The sequence below is a fragment of the Salmo salar genome, chromosome ssa12, assembly GCF_905237065.1.
Source record: "Salmo salar chromosome ssa12, Ssal_v3.1, whole genome shotgun sequence".
Classification (NCBI taxonomy): domain Eukaryota; kingdom Metazoa; phylum Chordata; class Actinopteri; order Salmoniformes; family Salmonidae; genus Salmo; species Salmo salar.
In genome coordinates, this window is record NC_059453.1 from 82,267,410 (window position 1) to 82,289,238 (window position 21,829).

Below are 21,829 nucleotides of genomic sequence, written 5' to 3' on the forward strand. Positions count from 1 at the left end.
GGAAACATATGTTTGAAATAGATAATTAACAAAAGTGAAATAAGCAATAGAAAAATGAACAGCAATAGAAATCTCTCTCTCTCAAAAATTCATGACATATTGTAAAGTGAAACTAGTTCACCATGTAATCGAGTGGACCACCACTGCCTTGCTTTGTCTGTCCCTGGTCAACTATACCATTTGCACAATTACTGCACTTGCGAATAATTAATAATCACATTGTTTGTGAGCAGAATGTGGTGGTACACTTGCTCAGGAGCATGCATAATCAAGGGGGGGGGGGTTGTAAACCCCTTGTTGTTCAAAATTAATTGGCTTAATTGTGTTAGTGCTCCACTGTGGCTTTAGAGGGAGGGGAGCCAGTGTCACCAGCTGGGTAATCCATCTTCTTAGCAGCAACCCTTTTTTCTGCAGGAGACCAGCAGAGGTGGGTGTTGGGGGGGGGGGTCTTATCTCTCCCAGACAACCCTGCAGGGACCCGGTTTAGATGACATCAGCTGGAACAAAGCAGCTGAGAACGCAGAGAAGGGTCTTGCCGATGAGAGTATAAGTGGGCCGTGTCAGGCAATGGACCGCTGCATAAAAACATTCCATTTCAATATGTCACCACTGGATTGGAAGAGAGAGAAAAAACATTTTTGGTCCCTCACACCGGACCCACACAATCAACTGTCTCTGAATGAGTGGCCACCGTCTGCCTGCCTGCCCGCCCGCCCGCTGGACGTGCTAACATTCTGTTTTCCCCTTGTCTCTTCTCTGAATTAAAGGCATTCTTTCAAAGGCCTGTTTGGAGTTATCTTATGCGACAGGGGCACTCGTACAAATACACTATATACTGTATACAAAAGTATGTGGACACCCCTTCAAATTAGTGGATTTGGGCTATTTCAGCCACACCTGTTGCTGACAGGTGTATAAAATTGTGCACACAGACATGCAATCTCCATAGACAAACATTGGCAGTACAGCTCAGTAACTTTCAACATGGCACTGTCATTGGAGGCCAACCTTTCCAACATGTCAGAATATCAAATGTCTGCCCTGCTAGAGCTGCCCCAGTCAACTTTAAGTGTTGTTATTGTGAAGTAGAAACATATAGGAGCAACAACGGCTCAGCCGCAAAGTGGTAGGCCACACAAGCTCACAGAATGGGGCCGCTGAGTGCTGAAGCGTGTAGTGCGTCCTGCAAATCAAATCAAACTTTATTTGTCACATGCGCCGAATACAACAGGTGTAGACCTTACCGTGAAATGCGTACTTACAAGCCTTTAACCACCAATGCAGTTCAAGAAAGAGTTAAGAAAATATTTACCAAATGAACTAAAGTACAAAATAATAAAAAGTAACAAAATAAAATAACAATAATGATGCTATATACAGGGGGTACCGGTACCGACAGGTTAGTCGAGGTAATTTGTTCATGTAGGTATGGGTAAAGTGACTATGCATAGATAATAAACAGCGAGTAGCAGCAGTGTAAAAAGAAAGAGGGGGGGTTGACAATGGAAATTGTCCGGGTGGCCATTTGATTAATTGTTCTACAGTCTTATGGCTTAGGGGTTGAAGCTGTTAAGGAGCCTTTTTTGTCCTAGACTTGGTGCTTCGGTACCGCTTGCCATGCGGTAGCAGAGAAAACAGTCTATGACTTGGGTGACTGGATTCTTTGACAATTTTTGGGGCCTTCCTCTGACACCGCCTACCAGTGTTGTCGTCAGCAAACTTAATGATCGTGTTGGAGTCGTGTTTGGCCACGAGTCGTGGGTGAACAGGGAGTACAGCAGGGGACTGAGCACGCACCCCTAAGGGGCCCCAGTGTCGAGGATCAGCGTGGCAGACATGTTGTTGCCTACCCTTACCACGTGGAGGTGGCCCATCAAGAAGTCCAGGATCCAGTTGCAGAGGGAGGTGTTTAGTCCCAGGGTCCTTAGCTTAGTGATGAGCTTTGTGGGCATTATGGTGTTGAACGCTGAGCTGTAGTCAATGAACAGCATTCTCACATAGGTGTTCCTTTTGTCCAGGTGGGAAAGAGTAGTGTGATTGAGATTGCGTCACTTGTGGATATGTTTGGGCGGTATGAGAATTGGAGTGGGTCTAGGGTATCCGGGAGGATGCTGTTGATGTGAGCCATGACCAGCCTTTGAAAGCACTTCATGGCTACCGACATCAGTGCAACGGCCGGTAATCATTTAGGCAGTTTACCTTCGCTTCCTTGGGCACAGGGACTATGGTGGTAGGTATTGTAGTTATTACAGACTCGGTCAGGGAGAGGTTGAAAATGTCAGTGAAGACACTTGCCAGTTGGTCTGCTACCGAGAGCATTATCATACAGTCGTCCGGAACAGCTGGTGCTCTCCTGCATGCTTCAGTATTGCTTGCCTTGAAGCGAGCATAAAAGGCATTTAGCTCGTCTGGTAGGCTTGCTCACTACAACCCACTACAAAGTTCCAAACTGCCTCTGGAAGCAACGTCAGCACAATAACTGTTCATCGGAAGCTTCATGAAATGGGTTTCCATGGCCGAGCAGCTGCACACAAGCCTAAGATCACCATGCTCAATGGCAAGCGTCGGCTGAAGTGGTGTGAAGCTTGCCGCCATTGGACTCTGTAGCAATGGAAATGCGTTCTCTGGAGTGATGAATCACGCTTCAGCATCTGGCAGTCCGACGGACTAATCTGAGTTTGGCGGAGGCCAGGAGAACGCTACCTGCCCCAATGCACAGTGCCAACTGTAAGGAGGAATAATGGTCTGGGGATGTTTTTCATGGTTTAGGCTAGGCCCCTTAGTTCCAGTAAAGAGAAATCTTAAAGCTACAGGATACAATGAAATTCTAGAGGATTCCAACTTTGTGGCAACAGTTTGTGGACTGATATGTGAGTGGACACTTCAGATGTGTTGGTGGTACAGATATACTGCAGCGTGCTTTGGTGTGCTCCGATGCTGCAATACATTGGCTTTGATCCACAGGGTTTTTATTGCCATGGTGAGATCTGTTCTGTGGCTCTGTATTAGTTGTAATGTTGTGTATGGAAGGAGGTTAGTGCCAGTTAAGAATAACACAAGACAGGTTTATCAAATTAAGGAATAATGATACAGTAAATTAAGTTAACTTTCAAGAAGGTCTTCTCTGCATGACATCTTCTTTTATAAATTAGCCTCACTTTAAATCTATTCTTATAACATTGACCTTTATTATACCGTATATAGCCCTTGGGCTTTTAAATAAAAGGCCAGATGTAATTATTCTACATACCGACTGTATAGAACAAAGTCATATTGAATGCTTTGTTCACTTTAAAGAAGTGCGTTGTGATTAGTCTGTCTGAGGACTTGGTCTGAGTTTGTTGTTTCCTCCCACTCTTTCTTGGTCACGTAATTGATGGCTGTCAGGCTTTGATGCCTGGATGGGGGTGTTTAACATACAATGGGCTCTACTGCAAATATACTCCCTACATCCCTGTAGAGTGGATAATGGGTTGAGTGGTGGAAGTAAGGCACAGCAGGAATTTCTGCATCAGGGTGTTGACTCCGTCGTATTGAGGGAGACAAGGACGGGAGTGAGATGGCCTCAGATGTAGCCATGCTTATGACCCATCGCTATCTCTACCTGCAAAGAAGGAGGACATGGAGATGGCTCTCGCATAAATGATGTCTGCCAGAGTGAACTCCAATTCACACACCCCATCTGCTATGCCAGACACACTCCAGAATGAATCAATGTCAGGAAGGAAACCAAATGTGGAACAAGTATAAGCACATTTTTATTAGCGTCCGCTGAGGAAGCTTGTGATGCATTTACTTACATTGACTTAGTATCAACGATTCTGCACTCAGTCATTTCTCAGACATGATTAAGTGTCCTTGATTGATTCTAATTGAACATCTGCTTGGATAAAGTGGAGATCTGGATCTCTGTGGAGGTGTCTGCACCACGCCATGTTCCGAGCGAAATATTGAGAGGTTCTGTAGCTAAAGAAATGTATCTCATTACCTCACTTTGAAGGGAGACACACCACTTGATAGGTTGGGTGGGCAGCTGATGGTGCTCATGCTCATTTAGCGTTAGCCTCCCTCTTCAGAGTCAGTCTGATGTTGGCAGGGCTGAGAATGTCACATGAAGGGGAATGGCCCTCCCACCTGAGGATGAGAACAGGCCAAGGATTACAGCTCTGCCGGAGTACACACACACGCACAAACAGACATGTTCAATGGCACACACACATATGCATGGACGCACTGACAGGAGCACATGCAAACACAGACACACACCCACAAACCTAACACACACATACTGTCCCCTGTACAGCCTTGATTTTCCCCTAAATTATGTTGTGGCTTTTATCACTGCTTAAATGTATCTTAAATCATTTTAACAGCTGACCTTAGCTTTATCTATCAAGATGTGCCGTGCTAGTGTGTAGAGGATTCAGGTGTATTGATGATTTCATTTGCCAAAAAGTCAATTAATAAGACACACATCAAATTGATCACGGATGATTTCATATTTACAGACTAGTATAATAAGTATAAAAATCGATTAACTATTTTTATTAGCTTAAATCATGTTCATTGATGTCAGTGGAAGGTTTAAGTATAAACATGAGGTGCGCTCGCATACTTCAGTTATTTGATTTGACCCTTAATGATCAAGCTATTTCTGATCATTTGCACTAGTTCAACCAACTGTACCATATCTAGTTAGCTGAACCCTTGTTCCCTTTCTTGTAAGGGTTGTAAAACAAGCTCAAGCAAAAAGAGTTGATCGACTTAACCCAAATAAATCTCGACCTGGAGCAAAAGTGAATTTAAAGATGTTTGCTGAGATTAGGTCAAAACCCTCTTTACCTGTCCACGTCCCATGTTCTCCTCTCTGGGATTATTTTTTATCTGGGAGAGACTGCTGCTGATATCATTTTTCAAAGAGAGAATCCGCCAGCACAGCACAAGTAATCCATCTTGGTTCCTCCGACAATTTCTTTGGAACACGTGTGTGAGTGCTCTTTAATTCCTGAAGGATACCTCAGCCAGCGCATGAGGAGGAGATGAATATCAGTGGAAGGAAATAAACTCTGAGGGCAATTTGTGATTAGAGGAAGGATCATGTAGCTGTAGCAGCACATCCACATGGCCCTCTGTGGACCAGACAGATATACACTCCTCTCCTTCCAATGCAATTACACACACAATCCCATCCTGTTCTCCTGTTCCACAGCCGGGAATTAAGACAATCTAAATCAGGAGGTTTGATTAAGACAGCTACCTGTAATAAGCAGTGCGCTCTGCACAGCGTTTAATTCCAACTCATAGAGTCCTTAGAAGGTGGTTTCTTCGCAGTGTTTGCGTTCAGATTGTATTGGTATAGTTTCATTATGAGGAGGGGTCTGATAACAAGTAAACAGACTCTTTATGCCCGGGGACAGTATGTGCTGTAGAAGAACGTTTTTCCTGTGTACTTCTCTTCTGTAGAGTTTGACTATAAAGTGTTTTAATTTCCCATGCTTTTGGTATAACGTATATGTCCCAGCTGGCATAGTATAAAACAATTATTGTCAATGATTATACCAAAACGTATAAAAGTATTAGCTTAGAAAGGCCTTTGTATTATGGCATGTTACTATAGCAGGCCTAGGTTGCATTAGCCATGAAAACGTGTTTGTCAGGTCCATGTGGAATCACTTGTCATTTCTCTTTTTATGTGAAGGTGGTATCAGAGGGAGCGTTTGGCACTGCAGTGTATTTGTTTCACAAAGTAGAGATTATTGCTTCCTTTGCAAGCTAACACCGCTGTCCCCTGGCTGTGTTTTCAGAAAGCTGTGTATTTCCATGGAAACCTTAATGCTACAGAGTACCCTGGAGACAAGGGTCAACCCAGTGAAAACTGAAATGAAATGTCATTTAACGTATAGCCTGCAACTCTCACTCTTTCTTTCTTCCTCCATTTTAATGTAACTGAAAAAAGAAAAAGGACCCACTCAGTGCATTCTGCTAGTTGCAGGGTAAGTCATTTGTACTGTGTCAAGGGAAATGAGTCCTTACTTACTGTCAATCATACTTCTTCCTTCTGTCAGACGTGTACACTCAGCTAGAGCTCTGTGTAACCCTGGCTCCAGATGCACTCCTCATACTGTTATTCTACTCTGATTGACGTAGGCAAAGGATCTCTATAGGGTAGGCCTTTTAACAGTGGCTTGAGGCACTTCCAAGCATTGTGTTTTATTCATGGCTGTTATTCTCAGCATCACTCTTCATGACGTACTGCTCTGTTCATCACATCATTATTGTTGATAATTAGTGCATTCGGTGAACAACAATTCCAACTTTCTTCTATTTAAGAAATGTGTAGGCTTTGAAGTTTGAGTGACGTTCGAGTTCACTTTCTATCATAAAAACATAAATTCCTGAATAATTTGGTAGAACTAATAATGCATGTGACAAGCTAAAAGGTATTGGGACAATCCTGCGTAAGGCAAACATCTATATCAATTACAGTGCTACTGGAGAATTGACCCAGAAAAATGCTCAGGTGTCCCTATTTTAGCAACATCAGGCAATTGGTTTGTTGTCTAAGTGATAAAAAAACACCTCATTGCCACACATATTATTGTGGACTGTAATGCCTGTTAACCTTGGGGTTGACAACATGGGAAGCAGTGGAACGCACTCCGGATTTGTCTTGATGGAACTGTGAAAATAGACTTCTCAGAACCTTCCCCATTCAGATGAGCTACATAGTGCATTCTGCATCATACACTCCAGCTGTGGTTTTGCTTTGTCAAATCTGTACAGCTTGACTTGATTTAAGTGTCTGTCCTCTCAAACACAGAGCTCTGTGGGGAACCTGGGGAGAGACAGACTGTCCGTTTATCTTGGGATGTCAGACTTTTCCCTCCGTACACTTCAGAGTTGGGTCCAACCTTTTGTCTCGTTCAGAGGATAGGGTGACCTAGCCTTTGCCCCTGTAGACACCTCATCTGAGCCTTTCCTATTCTCCCCTGGAGCAGTGTTACTACCACTGACGCTTTGATACGATCATGATTACCAACACCACCTGCAGGTAGGTCAGCGTGGACCAGTACAAGCAACATACTTTAATGCATATCTCTCCTTATCTGTAAACTAAATACAGGGTGTACACAGCTATAGTGGCAGACACAGTGAAACCCATGCCCTGAAATACTATTTAATGTGCCGGATGAATGCTGGATGAGGCTTGTGTTTGGAAATTGCATGGCTCGAGTGGTGGTTGGACTAAACCAGATGGGGAGAAATGATTATTAGAGGAGTGATTGTAGAGGTGCAATACACATAGAGTGTAACGCGCCTTAGCCGAGGTTCATTATTTTGTGAAGCCTTTTTTCACATGGCCTCATGGCTGAGTAATTCTACTGATAGAATCTTAACCCCAATTTTCACAGTCCTGTTTTATTTACTCTGCTAATGAAGAGCACACAGAGACCATGCAGTCACCCGTCCAATCAGGCTCTCAGAAGGAGAGGGTGTGTTTGTGTATTTGTGAATGGTGGTGTTTACCAATGCTACCTTCATATATGCACCTATTAGGACATTGGGGTAAATCGTTGTATTTCTGTTATGCCAATATTGACATCATCAGCAATTCTATCTGTTTGTGTGCATCAAACCCAACATGAAACACTCTCTTCATTTCAGTGTAGTGCTGCCACCATCATTTTTAATAATTTCTGGTAAATGGTTTTGTCATGAAATCATCCAACACACATCTAGCATTCTAGCACTGTCACGGTCGTCGTAATGGATGGACCAAGGCGCAGCGGGTATGTGAATGCTCATTTTTATTAAACACGAAACAAAACAAGAAAACTATGAAACGAACGACAAACAGTCTTGTAGGCTCACACAGCAATACAAAGAACAATCTCCCACAATCCCCAAAACAAACAAACTCCTAATAATAGGACCCTCAATCAGAGGCAACGATAACCAGCTGCCTCCAATTGAAGGCCCCCAATCCTAAATACTAAACATAGAAATAAACACCCTAGAAACAGACATAGAACTGTACAACATAGAACTAAACCAAAAACCCCGGAAACATAAATAAAACGCCCCTCTACATAAACACACACTCAAAACCATATAAAACAAATACCCCCTGCCACGTCCTGACCAACCTATAATAACAAATAACCCCTTTACTGGTCAGGACGTGACAAGCACTTCCTTTGCACAATACATCTGTGCTTTTCAGTAAAAGTAAAAAAAATGTACAGTACAGACAATTGTCCACATCAAATTGCTGTTTGTCTAAAATCAAAGACCAATGTCCTTGTGGCCGACTAGGTGAAAAATCAGCCGGTGCCCTTGAGCAAGGCACTTAACTCAAATTGCCTCTGTAATTCACTCTGGATAAGACCGTCTGCTAAATGACAAAAATGTAAATGTAAAATGTCCTTGAATTTGGAGGTAGTAAAAACAAAGCTTGATTTACAAGTACTGTAAGCTGAAAGCTTCTGTCTCACGGACCGTAATATAGTCTTCAGTCGTTGCGGTGATGTCTCAAAGAGAATGTCAGAAAAGAAAACAAGAGGAAGTGTTTTTTTTTTTTACTTTGGACCATAGTTACAGTTTCCGGCAATTTGCACTAAACAGTAGTAGGAGCAATGGTTTTTCTGCGACTGATGTGATTTGTCTTTCATCTTCTTACAGGACATTAAAGATAAACACTGTCCAGTCTCTTTCCCAGTTACTTCCCCAATACAGGATTTTTGTTTGTATTGTTTTTATAACATGAGTAGTTTTTGGGGGCTTTTCCCATCTTGTTGGGAATAATTGTCTCTCTTCTTCGGAAAGGTTTATAACGGCAGCCATTAACTTTGTGTGAGGCTGAGATGAAAAGAGTAGCACTTGTGTTCATCTCACCTGTGAATTATTGATACATCCTCCTCCGCAGCATTCTCTCATTCAGGGCGGAAGGTTGGAAGGGAGGAAGGCTCTGCTGAGACCGTGGGCAGATCAGACAGACATGTTATCTAGAGTTTGATTCACGAGGGAGAGGAGGAGTACAATTGGAAGACTTCCCTTACTTGACTTGTAGTTTACCTCAGCTCCTCTAACACCAGCTTCAAAGCCAACTTCAAGGTCTACTAATAATTCCTTTCCCATTCATGTAATGTCAGTCAATGAGTCAGTCTGATAACAAGCGGTAAGGACACAGTGTACAGACATTTCAGTGTGTGACCATGGAGAGAGTCCGTCAAGAGATTTATCTTGCAGTAAGAGAGGCATACTATGAGGCATAGTGTTTGTGTATAGTCCCACTTGTATTCTCTCTGTAGAGCTTCTCTCAGAATATGCACAAGTCACATTATTGTCCCTTTGTCCCAGGGGATAAGGGGATTGTGGAAATATATAGAGCCAAGCACACAAATGCAGGTATTGAGTTATATGAGGCATTACTGTGAGCCATGTGCTGGAGATGTAGTCTTAAATCAGGTCGGCGCTTGATCTAGTTAAAACAATGTGTTGTTGCCCTATTTACTCAGTCTCTTTGTTTACCAGAACTATACCAACGTTGATGTGCACTACAATTGTTCTTTTTCTTGAAACAGCTATCCAAAGATCAGGGCATCTTCCTAGACCAGCCACTAAGACACTTCTAATTTTAGCAACCTCATTGTTCAGTTCTTTCAACTGAACAATGAGGTGCTGTATGAATAAAATACAATGTATGGTAGTGCTGTGACTGCTGCAGTACTTTTACTTTTGTCATGTGTATGTCCTTCTTCACCTGTCCAATATAGAGCGTATAGATCAGATAGTGATTCTCTCACTTGATTATAGTAAATTAACAATATAATGGGTCATTTAAAGTGCTTTGTCAGGTGAAGTAGTCAGGGTGAGTCACAAACACATTCAGTCATTAAGATAAGTATTATCTAAATTCAAAGCAGGTTATTTTAGTGTTTCTTGCCTTAATCTTTTTACTTTAAATAGGTTGAAACTAAAATTTGAGTGTGGTGTTTATCAACACAAATTCAAAACATATTTCACCTCATGTAATCAGAGCATCTTAGAAAAGAGGCTTCACTAACTGAGCAATTTCCACAGTTCTAATACATGACCTGCTATTACACAGAGCTGTGAATGACAGTTTCTTGTAAAACACAGCAGATCACAATGCAAAGACCACATACCATTTTTCTTCTCTGCTTTACAATAGGGACCATGTTTTTTTATATTCAGTTTGCAGATTCAGCAGAGTTTCAGATAATTAGAATCCACCACAGTTTAATAAATTGGTCTTCCCATTTTTCCGACACTGCCCTGCTTCCAAGGTCACTATTTAATTTTTGTTGCCTCTTATTTAGGAAAATGTGGAGTTTGGTTAAGAATCATTAACCATTCGTAGTACAAGTGGTCATTGTGTAAAGGCCGTACAAATATGAAGTGATTGTTCAAATCAAATTTTATTGGTCACATACACATGGTTATCAGATGTTAATGTGAGTGTAGCGAAATGCTTGTGCTTCTAGTTCCGACAGTGCAGTAATATCTAACAAGTAATATAACAATTCCCCAACAACTACCTAATACACACAAATCTAAAGGGGTGAATGAGAATGTGTACATGTAACTATATGATTGAGCGATGGCTGAGCGGCATAGACAAGGTGCAGTAGACGGTATGAAATACAGTATATACATGTGATATGAGTAATGTAAGATATGTAAACATTATTAAAGTGGCATTATTTAAAGTAACATTGTTTAAAGTGACTAGTGTTGGCCAGTTCCTGGATGTCTTCCGGTCATATGAAGTCATTAATCAGCTGTTTGAACACATTGTCTCATTTTATCACTTATAAAAGAACAAAGCACAATTAGAAATGTTTGAGAACTTTCTCAGTCACCAATTGTCTTATTCGTAGTTTTGATAATTTCTTTGAGTGGCACCTGGACATACAAGAAGACCAATAGTAGGAGTTTATTGATGATTGATTTGATTTAATGTATTGGTTAATTAAAAGTAGTAGGCTGCTCCAGCCGGAGAGAACAATTATGATATATTTAATGATTATATATTTACATTTAAATAATGTAATTTCCAGTCAATGCATGATATAGATATTTACAGTTGAAGTCGGAAGTTTACATACACTTAGGTTGGAGTCATTAAAACTTGTTTTTCAACCACTTGTTTTTCAACCACTTTCTTGTTAACAAACTATAGTTTTGGCAAGTCGGTTAGGACATCTACTTTGTGCATGGCACAAGTAATTTTTCCAACAATTGTTTACAGACAGATTATTTCACTTATCATTCACTATGTCACAATTCCAGTGGGTCAGAAGTTTACATACACTAAGTTGACTGTGCCTTTAACCTCTTGGGGCTAGGTGGGACGCTAGCGTGCCACCCGTGGTGCACTCCATCAACAGCAGGTGCATTTCAAGAGCGGCAAATTTGAATCCAAATAAATGTCAAAATTCAAATTTTTCAAAAATACAACTATGTTACACCATTTGAAAGATAAACATCTCCTTAATCTAACCACGTTTTACGATTTCAAAAAGGTTTTACGGCGAAAGCATAAATTTAGAGTATGTTAGGACAGTACATTTACAAGAGTTGTGTGTAATGTTTTGTCAAGTCAAAGACAGGGTCACCAAAACCATAAAACCAGCTAAAATGATACACTAACCTTTTACAATCTCCATCAGATGACACTCCTAGGACATTATGTTAGACAATGCATGCATTTTTAGTTCTATCAAGTTGATATTTATATCCAAAAACAGCGTTTTACTATGGCATTGATGTTGAGGAAATCGTTTCCCTCCAATAACCGGCAGTCAAGTCAGCGTCACAAATTAAATAATTAAAATTAGAAAACATTGGTAAAATATTATATTGTCATTTAAAGAATTATAGATTTACATCTTTTGAACGCAATCAACTTGCCAGATTTAAAAATAACCTTACTGGGAAATCACACTTTGCAATAATCTGAGCACTGTGCCCAGAAAAATACGCGTTGCGATACAGACTAGACGTCATGTTGGGGAGATCTAAAATCGAAAATACTATGTAAATAATCCATTACCTTTGATTCTCTTCATCAGATGTCACTTCCAGGTATCACAGGTCCATAACGAATGTAGTTTTGTTCAAAAAAGCTCATCATTTATGTCCAAAAATCTCCGTCTCGTTAGCACATGATGTAAGCCAGCCGGACTTCTCGTCATGAACGAGGGGAAAAAATATATTTCCGTTCGTTCAAACATGTCAAACGTTGTATAGCATAAATCATTAGGGCCTTTTTTAACCAGAACATGAATAATATTCAAGGTGGACGAATGCATAGTCTTTTATAACGTATTGGAACGAGGGTACCCAACATGAAGTAGCGCGCCAGGTGTCTAATGGGACATCACCGTTCCATGGCTCTTGTTCGGTCAGATCTCCCTCCAGAAGACTCAAAACACTTTGTAAAGGCTGGTGACATCTAGTGGAAGCAATAGGAAGTGCCAAAATATTCCTAAACCCCTGTGTTTTTCAATGGGATAGGTTTAAAGTCAATACAACACATCAGTTATCCACTTCCTGTCAGAAAATGTCTCAGGGTTTTGCCTGCCAAATGAGTTCTGTTATACTCACAGACACCATTCAAACAGTTTTGGAAACTTTAGAGTGTTTTCTATCCATATATAATAAGTATATGCATATTCTAGTTACTGGGTAGGATTAGTAACCAGATTAAATCGGGTACATTTTTTTTATCCAGACGTGCAAATGCTGCCCCCTAGACCCAACAGGTTAAACATCTTGGAAAATTCCAGAAAATGATGTCATGGCTTTAGAAGCTTCTGATAGGCTAATTTACATAATTTGAGTCAATTGGAGGTGTACCTGTGTATGTATTTCAAGGCCTACCTTCAAACTCAGTGCCTCTTTGCTTGACATCATGGGAAAATCAAAAGAAATCAGCCAAGACCTCAGAAAAAATGTGTAGACCTCCACAAGTCTGGTTCATCCTTGGGAGAAATTTCCAAACGCCTGAAGGTACGATTGTATGAACACCATGAGACCACGCAGCCGTCATACCGCTCAGGAAGGAGACGGATTCTGTCTCCTAGAGATGAACGTACTTTGGTGCGAAAAGTCCAAATCAATCCGAGAACAACAGCAAAGGACCTTGTGAAGATGCTGGAGGAAATGGGTACAAAAGTATCTATATCCGCAGTAAAATGAGTCCTATATCGACATAACCTGAAAGGCCGCTTAGCAAGAAGCCACTGCTCCAAAACCGCCATAAAAAAGCGAGACTACAATTTGCAACTTCACATGGGGACAAAGATGAAACAAAAATATAACTTTTTGGCCATAATGACTATCGTTATGTTTGGAGGAAAAAGGGGGAGGCTTGCAAGCCGAAGAACACCATCCCAACCGTGAAGCACGGGAGTGGCAGAATCATGTGGGGGTGCTTTGCTGCAGGAGGGACTGGTGCACTTCACAAAATAGATGGCATCTTAACAAAGGAAAATTATGTGAATATATTGAAGCAATATCTCAAGACATCAGTCAGGAAGTTGAAGCTTGGTCGAAAACGGGTCTTCCAAATAGACAAAGGCCCCAAGCATACTTCCAAAGTTGTGGCAAAATGGCTTAAGGACAAAGTCAAGGTATGGGAGTGGCCATCACAAAGCCCTGACCTCAATCCTATAGAAAATGTGTGGGCAGAACTGAAAAGGTGTGTGCGAGCAAGGAGGCCTACAAACCTGACTCAGTTACACCAGCTCTGTCAGGAGGAATGGGCCAAAATTCACCCAACTTATTGTGGGAAGCTTGTGTAAGGCTGCCCGAAACGTTTGACCCAAGTTAAACAATTTAAAGGCAATGCTACCAAATGCTAATTCAGTGTATGTAAAGTTCTAACCCACTGGGAATGTGATGAAAGAAATAAAGCTGATATAAATCATTCTCTCTACTATTATTCTGACATTTCACATTCTTAAAATAAAGTGGTGATCCTAACTAACCTAAGACAGGGAATTTTTACTAGGATTAAATGTCAGGAGTTGTGAAAACTGAGTTTAAATGTATTTGGCTAAGGTGTATGTAAACTTCCGACTTCAAATGTATGTTTATCTAACACCTATTCGAATAGAAAGAAGCAAATCAAACCAATGCTATTGCTATACCATTTCTGAAGATATTGCATTGCTAGACTAATTGCCTTTCTCTCTGAGGAATGCCCATGCATGACGGACAATGCAAAAAGTGTACTTAAAAAAATTGACCAATTCACAGACTGCAATACAAGTGGGAAAGAAATGTGGTAATGCAATGAACAAAACATTTATCTGTTACATAATCGTTCTGCTTTTTCTGCTTGCAGAGTTTCCATTCTGGATAACGGAAACCTCCGGATACAGAATTCAACCAGACCAGATGCAGGCCTTTACACGTGTGTGGCAAGAAACCAGTTTGGAGTGGCAAGCAGCTCCGGGACTCTCATGGTCAAAGGTAAGCCTATTTGTCATTATATTATACTGTATGGGCTTATGGAGCCTTTAAATAAGGTTGTGATTTCTCATAGGATGCAACTAGTGAACCTCTCTTGCGACAGACTGTTCACAGGAGATGTGGTTCTGGGTTCTGAGATGAGATGATTACCGTCCCTAATCTTTTCTCCTCTAAACATGAATGATGACTTCAATGGGTTTTTGCACTGAGCGCTCATTAAGAAACAGACTTGGAGGTTGCACTGTCTCCAGATCTTCAGACCAAACAGGTTCTTGGTACAGTATAAAGAAAGAGTAGAAGGGATTAAAAGGAGAGTAGTGTTTGTGAGATCATCTGTAGGAGTCACCCTGCGGGACTGAAGATCGGGTTTCTGCTCTGTTGCTGGAACTTATTATACTTCATTAAAAATGAATGAGAGACGGGTGTAAGGTGTTGTGAATTGGGAGGCTTTGTTTTGTGCATGCTTCTGTTTTTTATGTCCTGCTGCTGTAAGGAGGCAGTGGTATTCTCACCTGTTTTTCATCACTTGGAGTATTGCTGATCTTTTTTTCTTCGTTTTTTTGTGTGAGCTTTAACCCTAATATGACCTATTTTTTTAAGAAGTCTGGTCTGGTTCAGTTGGGTCGTGATATGATTGCTTTGCTTGTCTATAATGTTTTTGCTATTAATCCCCCTTTCCACTGCTTTGTTCCCAAGGATAAAAAGTTGTCAGTTAGGTCTGATTCACAGTCCAAATGGTCTGATGTTGATCTCATTGTACATTAATATTACAATTGATTATTGGAATAAAACAAGTTTTAATGACAGCCAGCTGTATCTTTATTATGATGTAGGTCTTTCTGTCTCATTGTATTTATTTAGGTTGGAATTGGAAAGTAGGGTTGCAACCTTTTTTAACTGGCAGAAAATTGACAATTTGCCAGCACCGCCTCCATTTTCAGATGCATTTACACATACAGTTGAAGTCGGAAGTTTACATACACTTAGGATGGAATCATTAACCTCTTACATCTAGACGTTCCGCTAGCGGAACACCTGCTCCAATATCCAATGATAGGCGTGGCGCGAATTACAAATTCCTCAAAAATACAAAAACTTCAATTTTACAAACATATGACTATTTCACAGCATTTTAAAGACAAGACTCTCCTTTATCTAACCACACTGTCCGATTTCAAAAAGGCTTTACAGCGAAAGCAAAACATTAGATTATGTCAGCAGACTACCCAGCCAGAAATAATCAGACACCCATTTTTCAAGCTAGCATATAATGTCACAAAAACCCAGAAGACAGCTAAATGCAGCACTAACCTTTGATGATCTTCATCAGATGACACACCTAGGACATTATGTTATACAATACATGCATGTTTTGTTCAATCAAGTTCATATTTATATCAAAAAACAGCTTTTTACATTAGCATGTGACGTTCACAACTAGCATCCCCCCCGCAAACTTCCGGGGAATTTACTAACAATTTACTAAATTACTCACGATAAACGTTCACAAAAAGCATAACAATTATTTTAAGAATTATAGATACAGAACTCCTCTATGCACTCGATATGTCCGATTTTAAAATAGCTTTTTGGTGAAAGCACATTTTGCTATATTCTAAGTACATAGCCCAGCCATCATGGGCTAGCTATTTAGACACCCGGCAAGTTTAGCCTTCACCAAAATCAGATTTACTATTATAAAAGTTTGATTACCTTTTGTTGTCTTCGTCAGAATGCACTCCCAGGACTGCTACTTCAATAACAAATGTTGGTTTGGTCCAAAATAATCCATCGTTATATCCGAATAGCGGTGTTTTGTTCGTGCGTCCCAGACACTATCCGAAATGGTAAATCAGGGTCGTGCGCATGGCGCAATTCGTGACAAAAAATTTCAAAATATTCCATTACCGTACTTCGAAGCATGTCAACCGCTGTTTTAAATACATTTTTATGCAATTTATCTCGTAAAAAAGCGATAATATTCCGACCGGGAATCTCCTTTTCGGCAAACAGAGGAAAAATCACAAAGACGGGGGCGGCCAGGGCATGTGCCTAAGCCCACAGTCCCTTGATCGGCCACTTGAGAAAGGCGATAATGTGTTTCAGCCTGGGGCTGGGATGACGACATTCAGGTTTTTCCCGGGCTCTGAGCGCCCATGGAAGACGTAGGAAGTGTCACGTTAGAGCAGAGATCCTTTGTAAAAGATAGAGATGGCAAAGAAGTTCAAGAAATGGTCAGACAGGCCACTTCCTGTAAAGGAATCTCTCAGGTTTTGACCTGCCATTTGAGTTCTGTTATACTCACAGACACCATTCAAACAGTTTTAGAAACTTTGGAGTGTTTTCTATCCAAAGCCAATAATTATATGCATATTCTAGTTACTGGGCAGGAGTAGTAACCAGATTAAATCGGGTACGTTTTTTTATCCAGCCGTGAAAATACTGCCCCCTAGCCATAACAGGTTAAAACTCGTTTTTCAACCACGCCACAAATTTCTTGTTAACAAACTATAGTTTTGGCAAGTCGGTTAGGGCATCTACTTTGTGCATGACACAAGTAATTTTTCCAACAATTGTTTACAAACAATTTAAAGGCAATGCTACTAAATACTAATTGAGTGTATGTAAACTTCTGACCCACTGATGAAAGAAATAAAAGCTGATATAAATCATTCTCTCTGCTATTAGTCTGACATTTCACATTCTTAAAATAAAGTGGTGATCCTAACTGACCTAAATCAGGGGATTTTTACCAGGATTAAATGTCAGGAATTGTGAAACTGATTTAAAATGTATTTGTCTAAGGTTTATGTAAATTTCCGACTTCAACTGTATTTCTTCTTATTTGAGATTGAACGTTGGGGGTTATTTAAACATTTGAACGTGATGCTGAGGCAGAAATCGGATGGTCTGAGTGAAAGACAAATGATTTCATTATTCAATGAAAACGAATGGTAAAACACTTTCCCACCCCTTGACGTCAGCTCAGTATATTGCTGATCCTGAATGGTACTATTGAAGACACTAGGAGATGGGATGAGTCTTGATATCTCAATAATACAGAGAGGCTTTTAACGCATGTGTTACGCTCGTCGAGGAGACCAAGGTGCAGTGTGGTAGGCGTACGTCATTTTCTTTTAATAATGAACACCAACAAAACAAGAAAATGCAAAACCGAACATAATGTTCTGCAGGGCTAGACAGCACAATGCAAAAACAAGATCCCACAATCTCAGGTGGGAAAAAGGGCTGCCTAAGTATGATCCCCAATCAGAGACAACGATAAACAGCTGCCTCTGATTGGGACCATACTAGGCCAACAAAGAAATATAAACATAGCTTTGCCCACCCAAGTCACACCCTGACCTAACCAAATAGAGAATAAAACAGACTCTCTAAGGTCAAGGCGTGACAGTACCCCCCCCCCCCCAAAGGTGCGGACTCTGGCCGCAAACCTGAACCTATAGGGGAGGGTCCGGGTGGGCATCTCATCTCGGTGGAGGCTCCGGTGCGGAACGCAGACCCCGCTCCACTTGAGGCTCCCCCCACTCCGGTGGCGCCTCTGGTGCGGGGACTGTCGCCAGGGACTCCGGACCATAGATCGTTGTCGCGGACTCCGGACCGTAGATCGTCGTCACGGACTCTGGACCGTAGATCACTGCTGGAGGAGCCGAACCACCGATCGTCGCCGGAGGCTCTGGCCTGGGAACCCTCACTGGGGGCTCCTGACTGGGAGCCCTCGCTGGAGGCTCCGCACTGGGGACCGTCTCTGCAGGCTCCGGACTGGGGACCGTCGCTGCAGGCTCCGGACTGGGGACCGTTGCTGCAGGCTCCGGACTGGGGACCGTCGCTGCAGGCTCCGGACTGGGGACCGTCGCTGGAGGCTCTGGACTGCGGACCGTCGCTGGAGGCTCTGGACTGCAGACCGTCGCTGGAGGCTCTGGACTGCAGACCGTAGCTGGAGACTCCGGACCTTGGCTCGTCACCGGAGGCTTCGGGCCATGGATCATCACCGGAGGCTTCGGGCCATGGATCATCACCGGAGGCTTCGAGCCATGGATCATCACCGGAGGCTTCGTGCCATGGATCATCACCGGAGGCTTCGTGCCATGGATCATCACCGGAGGCTTCGTGCCATGGATCATCACCGGAGGCTTCGGGCCATGGATCATCACCAGAGGCTTCGTGCCATGGATCATCACCGGAGGCTTCGAGTCATGGATCACCACTGGAGGCTTCGTGCCATGGATCACCACTGGAGGCTTCGTGCCATGGATCACCACAGGAGGCTTCGGGCCATGGATCATCACTGGAGGCTTCGGGCCATGGATCACCACTGGAGGCTTGGTGCGTGGAGCCGGCACAGGGCGTACCAGGCTGGGGAGACGCACTGGAGACTGGGTGCGTGGAGCAGGCACAGGGCGTACCAGGCTGGAGAGACGCACTGGAGGCCAGGTGCGTGGAGCAGGCACAGGTCGTACCGGGCTGGGGAGACGCACTGGAGACCGGGTGCGCGGAGCTGGCACAGGATATACTGGGCCGTGGAGGCGCACTGGAGGTCTGGAGCATAGAGCTGGCACAACCCGTCCTGGCTGGATGCTCACTTAAGCCTGGCAAGTGCGGGACGCTGGCACAGGATGCACTGGGCTCTGAAGGCGCACTGGCGACACAGTGAGTAGAGCCCGCGCAGGATATCCTGGACCGAGGAGGCGTACTGGAGACCAGGAGCGCTGAGCCGGCACAACCCGTCCCGGCTGGATGCTCACTTTCGCACGGCAAGTGCGAGGAGCTGGCACAGAACGCACCGGGCTGTGGATGCGCACTGGAGACACATTGCGTATCTCCGCAAAACATGGTGCCTGAAGGGTCACACGCTCCTCAAAGCGACTGTCTTGCTCCAGACTCCAACCCCTCCAAGCTCTTTCGTCCCTCTCCACTGCCAACCACTCCTCGCTCAAACGATATAAGAATTCCTCCTCGGTCTAGGACTCACCCGTCAGCACGCCCACATCATCTGCCCCCCCCCAAAAAATGTTTTGGGGGCTGCCTCTCGGGTTTCCGTCGTGTGCTCTCCTCCCGACCACACTGCTTGGTCCGTTTGTGGTGGGATCTTCTGTTACGCTCGTCGTTTAAATGAGGAGACCACGCTGCACCTTGGTCTCCTCATTCAAACGACGAGCGTAACAGCATGTGACAGTGCAATGAGAAATGCTATATGTTTTGTCTCGCTTTAAAGTGTAATGTTACAGTAGCATAGAAGACAAAGTCGCTGCTGTGGAGTACTATGTCATGTTTGTTCAAGGGTTCAATCCCATTGAATTTTCCTCCCTCTAAAACTAAGCGATCTCCAAAGTCCTTTGAAATGCAGAGTTAAAAGTAAGGTGCTCAGTTGAAATACCTTTTGGAATTCCCTTGCGTTTTATCATTGCAAAATGGTTGCCATAGAAACACTGGTCGGTCACCTTTTGTGGCCTCTAACAAATCTCATATGTGCAATTATTTCATGATTGATATTGTTGTATTGAAAACAGCTTATCCTATACTGTAGATTGTAACTGCATAAGTGAGGTGTCCTGATACATTTTACCTTTATATTTGTCATTTAGCAGAAGCTCTTATCCAGAGCCATGTACAGTTGCATTCATCTTAAGATACTGTAGCTAGGTGGGACAAACACATATCACATTCATATTCAGTAAATTTTTCCGCCATAAAGTAGCTTTCAGCAAAGTCAGAGCTAGTAAAGGGGGGGGAGGGGGGGAGTCAAGTGTGAGTGTTGGTTCACAAGAGACCAGAGGTGGCAGAATGGAGTGCTCGGGTCGGGGTGTAGGGTTTGATCATAGCCTGAAGGTAGGGAGGGGCAGCTCTTCTTGCTGCTCTGTAGGCAAGTACCATGGTCTTGTAGTGGATTCATACTTCGACTGGAAGGCAGTGGAATGTGCAGAGGAGTGGGGTGACATGGGAGAACTACAACATCCAGTCAACCACTTGATTCAGAAGCCATGTGCACTGGGTAGGCAAAGTGTTCCCCTTTTGAACAATTTAATTTGTCTAAAAATACATACTCCGCCTACCCGGCGGACAGGAAGATCGGGTAGCTCGATTCACTGTTCCAACAGCTTCCACGACTATGCAACAGTGAAATTTGACACTACCCTACGTGAGATTTCATGACTTTTAAAACCATGATGAGAGACTTACAAAGAATACAGCAAAGAGCTGTTGTTTTTGAGTGAGTTCGTGTCTAAGTTTTTATTCAGAACTGTCAACACTGTTTTAATTCAACACTATTACAAAACTAAATGTGCTTCTCCCAACTTCCACTTGCGCTGCATCTGCAATGAATGAGTAGCCAAGTGTATCGATAGCCCTGCGTTTGTATTATTATTAGCAGCTTGTCGTGTGAATTATAATATCAGTTAATATTTCACTTTCTCTGGTCAAAGGAACAACATGAATTTGTGCATGAGGCAGATGCGGTGCGACTTGAGTTTCGCCATCAGGTAGAAGATGGTGTCCCCTCGCTCTGGTCAGTCTCACCGGAGGAAAGGAAGGGGAGAGCAGGGATCATGAGAGGTGGACCGTCTGCTACTCTCTCCCTCGCTTTACTGAGAATAATGCTGTGTTCAAAACAACTGGGAACTCGGAAATCTCAGATTTCAGTGCGTTCATTACAACTGGGAACTCAGGGGGAAGAAAACGAGAGCGACTGGGAAAAATCATTTTGAAAGTTCGGGCATCTTTCCAGAGCTCTGACTTTCCAACCCGAAGATCAATGACGTCAGGATTTGACCTCTTTTTACAGAGTTCTCAGTTGTCTTGAAAGCACCAAAAAGCACCAAAAAGCAAATTATTTTCTAATTATTAAAATGTATGCACAGCTGTGCCTCACAAGTGCTACACCAACTGATCAATTTTGTTATCAAAGCTCGAGTTTTGAAATATAATATGCTCTGTGACGATCGTCATAGAGAGGAGACCAAGGTGCAGCGTGGTAAGTGCTCATGATACATTTTTATTTATACTCAGAACACTAAACAGAATAACAAACGAAGGAAAAACGAACTTCACGTTCTTCGTCACTGCAGGCTCCTCGCCATGGATCGTCACTGGAGGCTTTGTGCCATGGATCATCACTGGAGGCTCCGGGCCATGGATTATCACTGGAGGCTTCGTGCCATGGATCATCCCTACAGGCTCCGAGCCATGAATCATCCCTACAGGCGTCTTGCCATGGATTATCCCTACAGGCTCCGGGCCATGGATCATCACTGGAGGCTTCGTGCCATGGATCATCACTGGAGGCATCGGACCATGGATCATC

At 42.8% G+C, this 21,829-nt stretch overlaps 1 protein-coding gene across 3 annotated transcripts in view; it reads left to right on the plus strand.

The window, feature by feature from the left end:
* Positions 1-21,829, plus strand: part of LOC106565727 (contactin-4) — a 254,653-nt gene that overhangs the window by 204,302 nt on the left and 28,522 nt on the right. For all 3 annotated transcript variants that reach the window (XM_014133150.2, XM_014133149.2, XM_014133151.2), the window contains exon 12: positions 14,378-14,505. In XM_014133150.2, the coding sequence (XP_013988625.1) occupies positions 14,378-14,505 (128 nt within the window). The remainder of the gene's footprint in view (positions 1-14,377; positions 14,506-21,829) is intronic.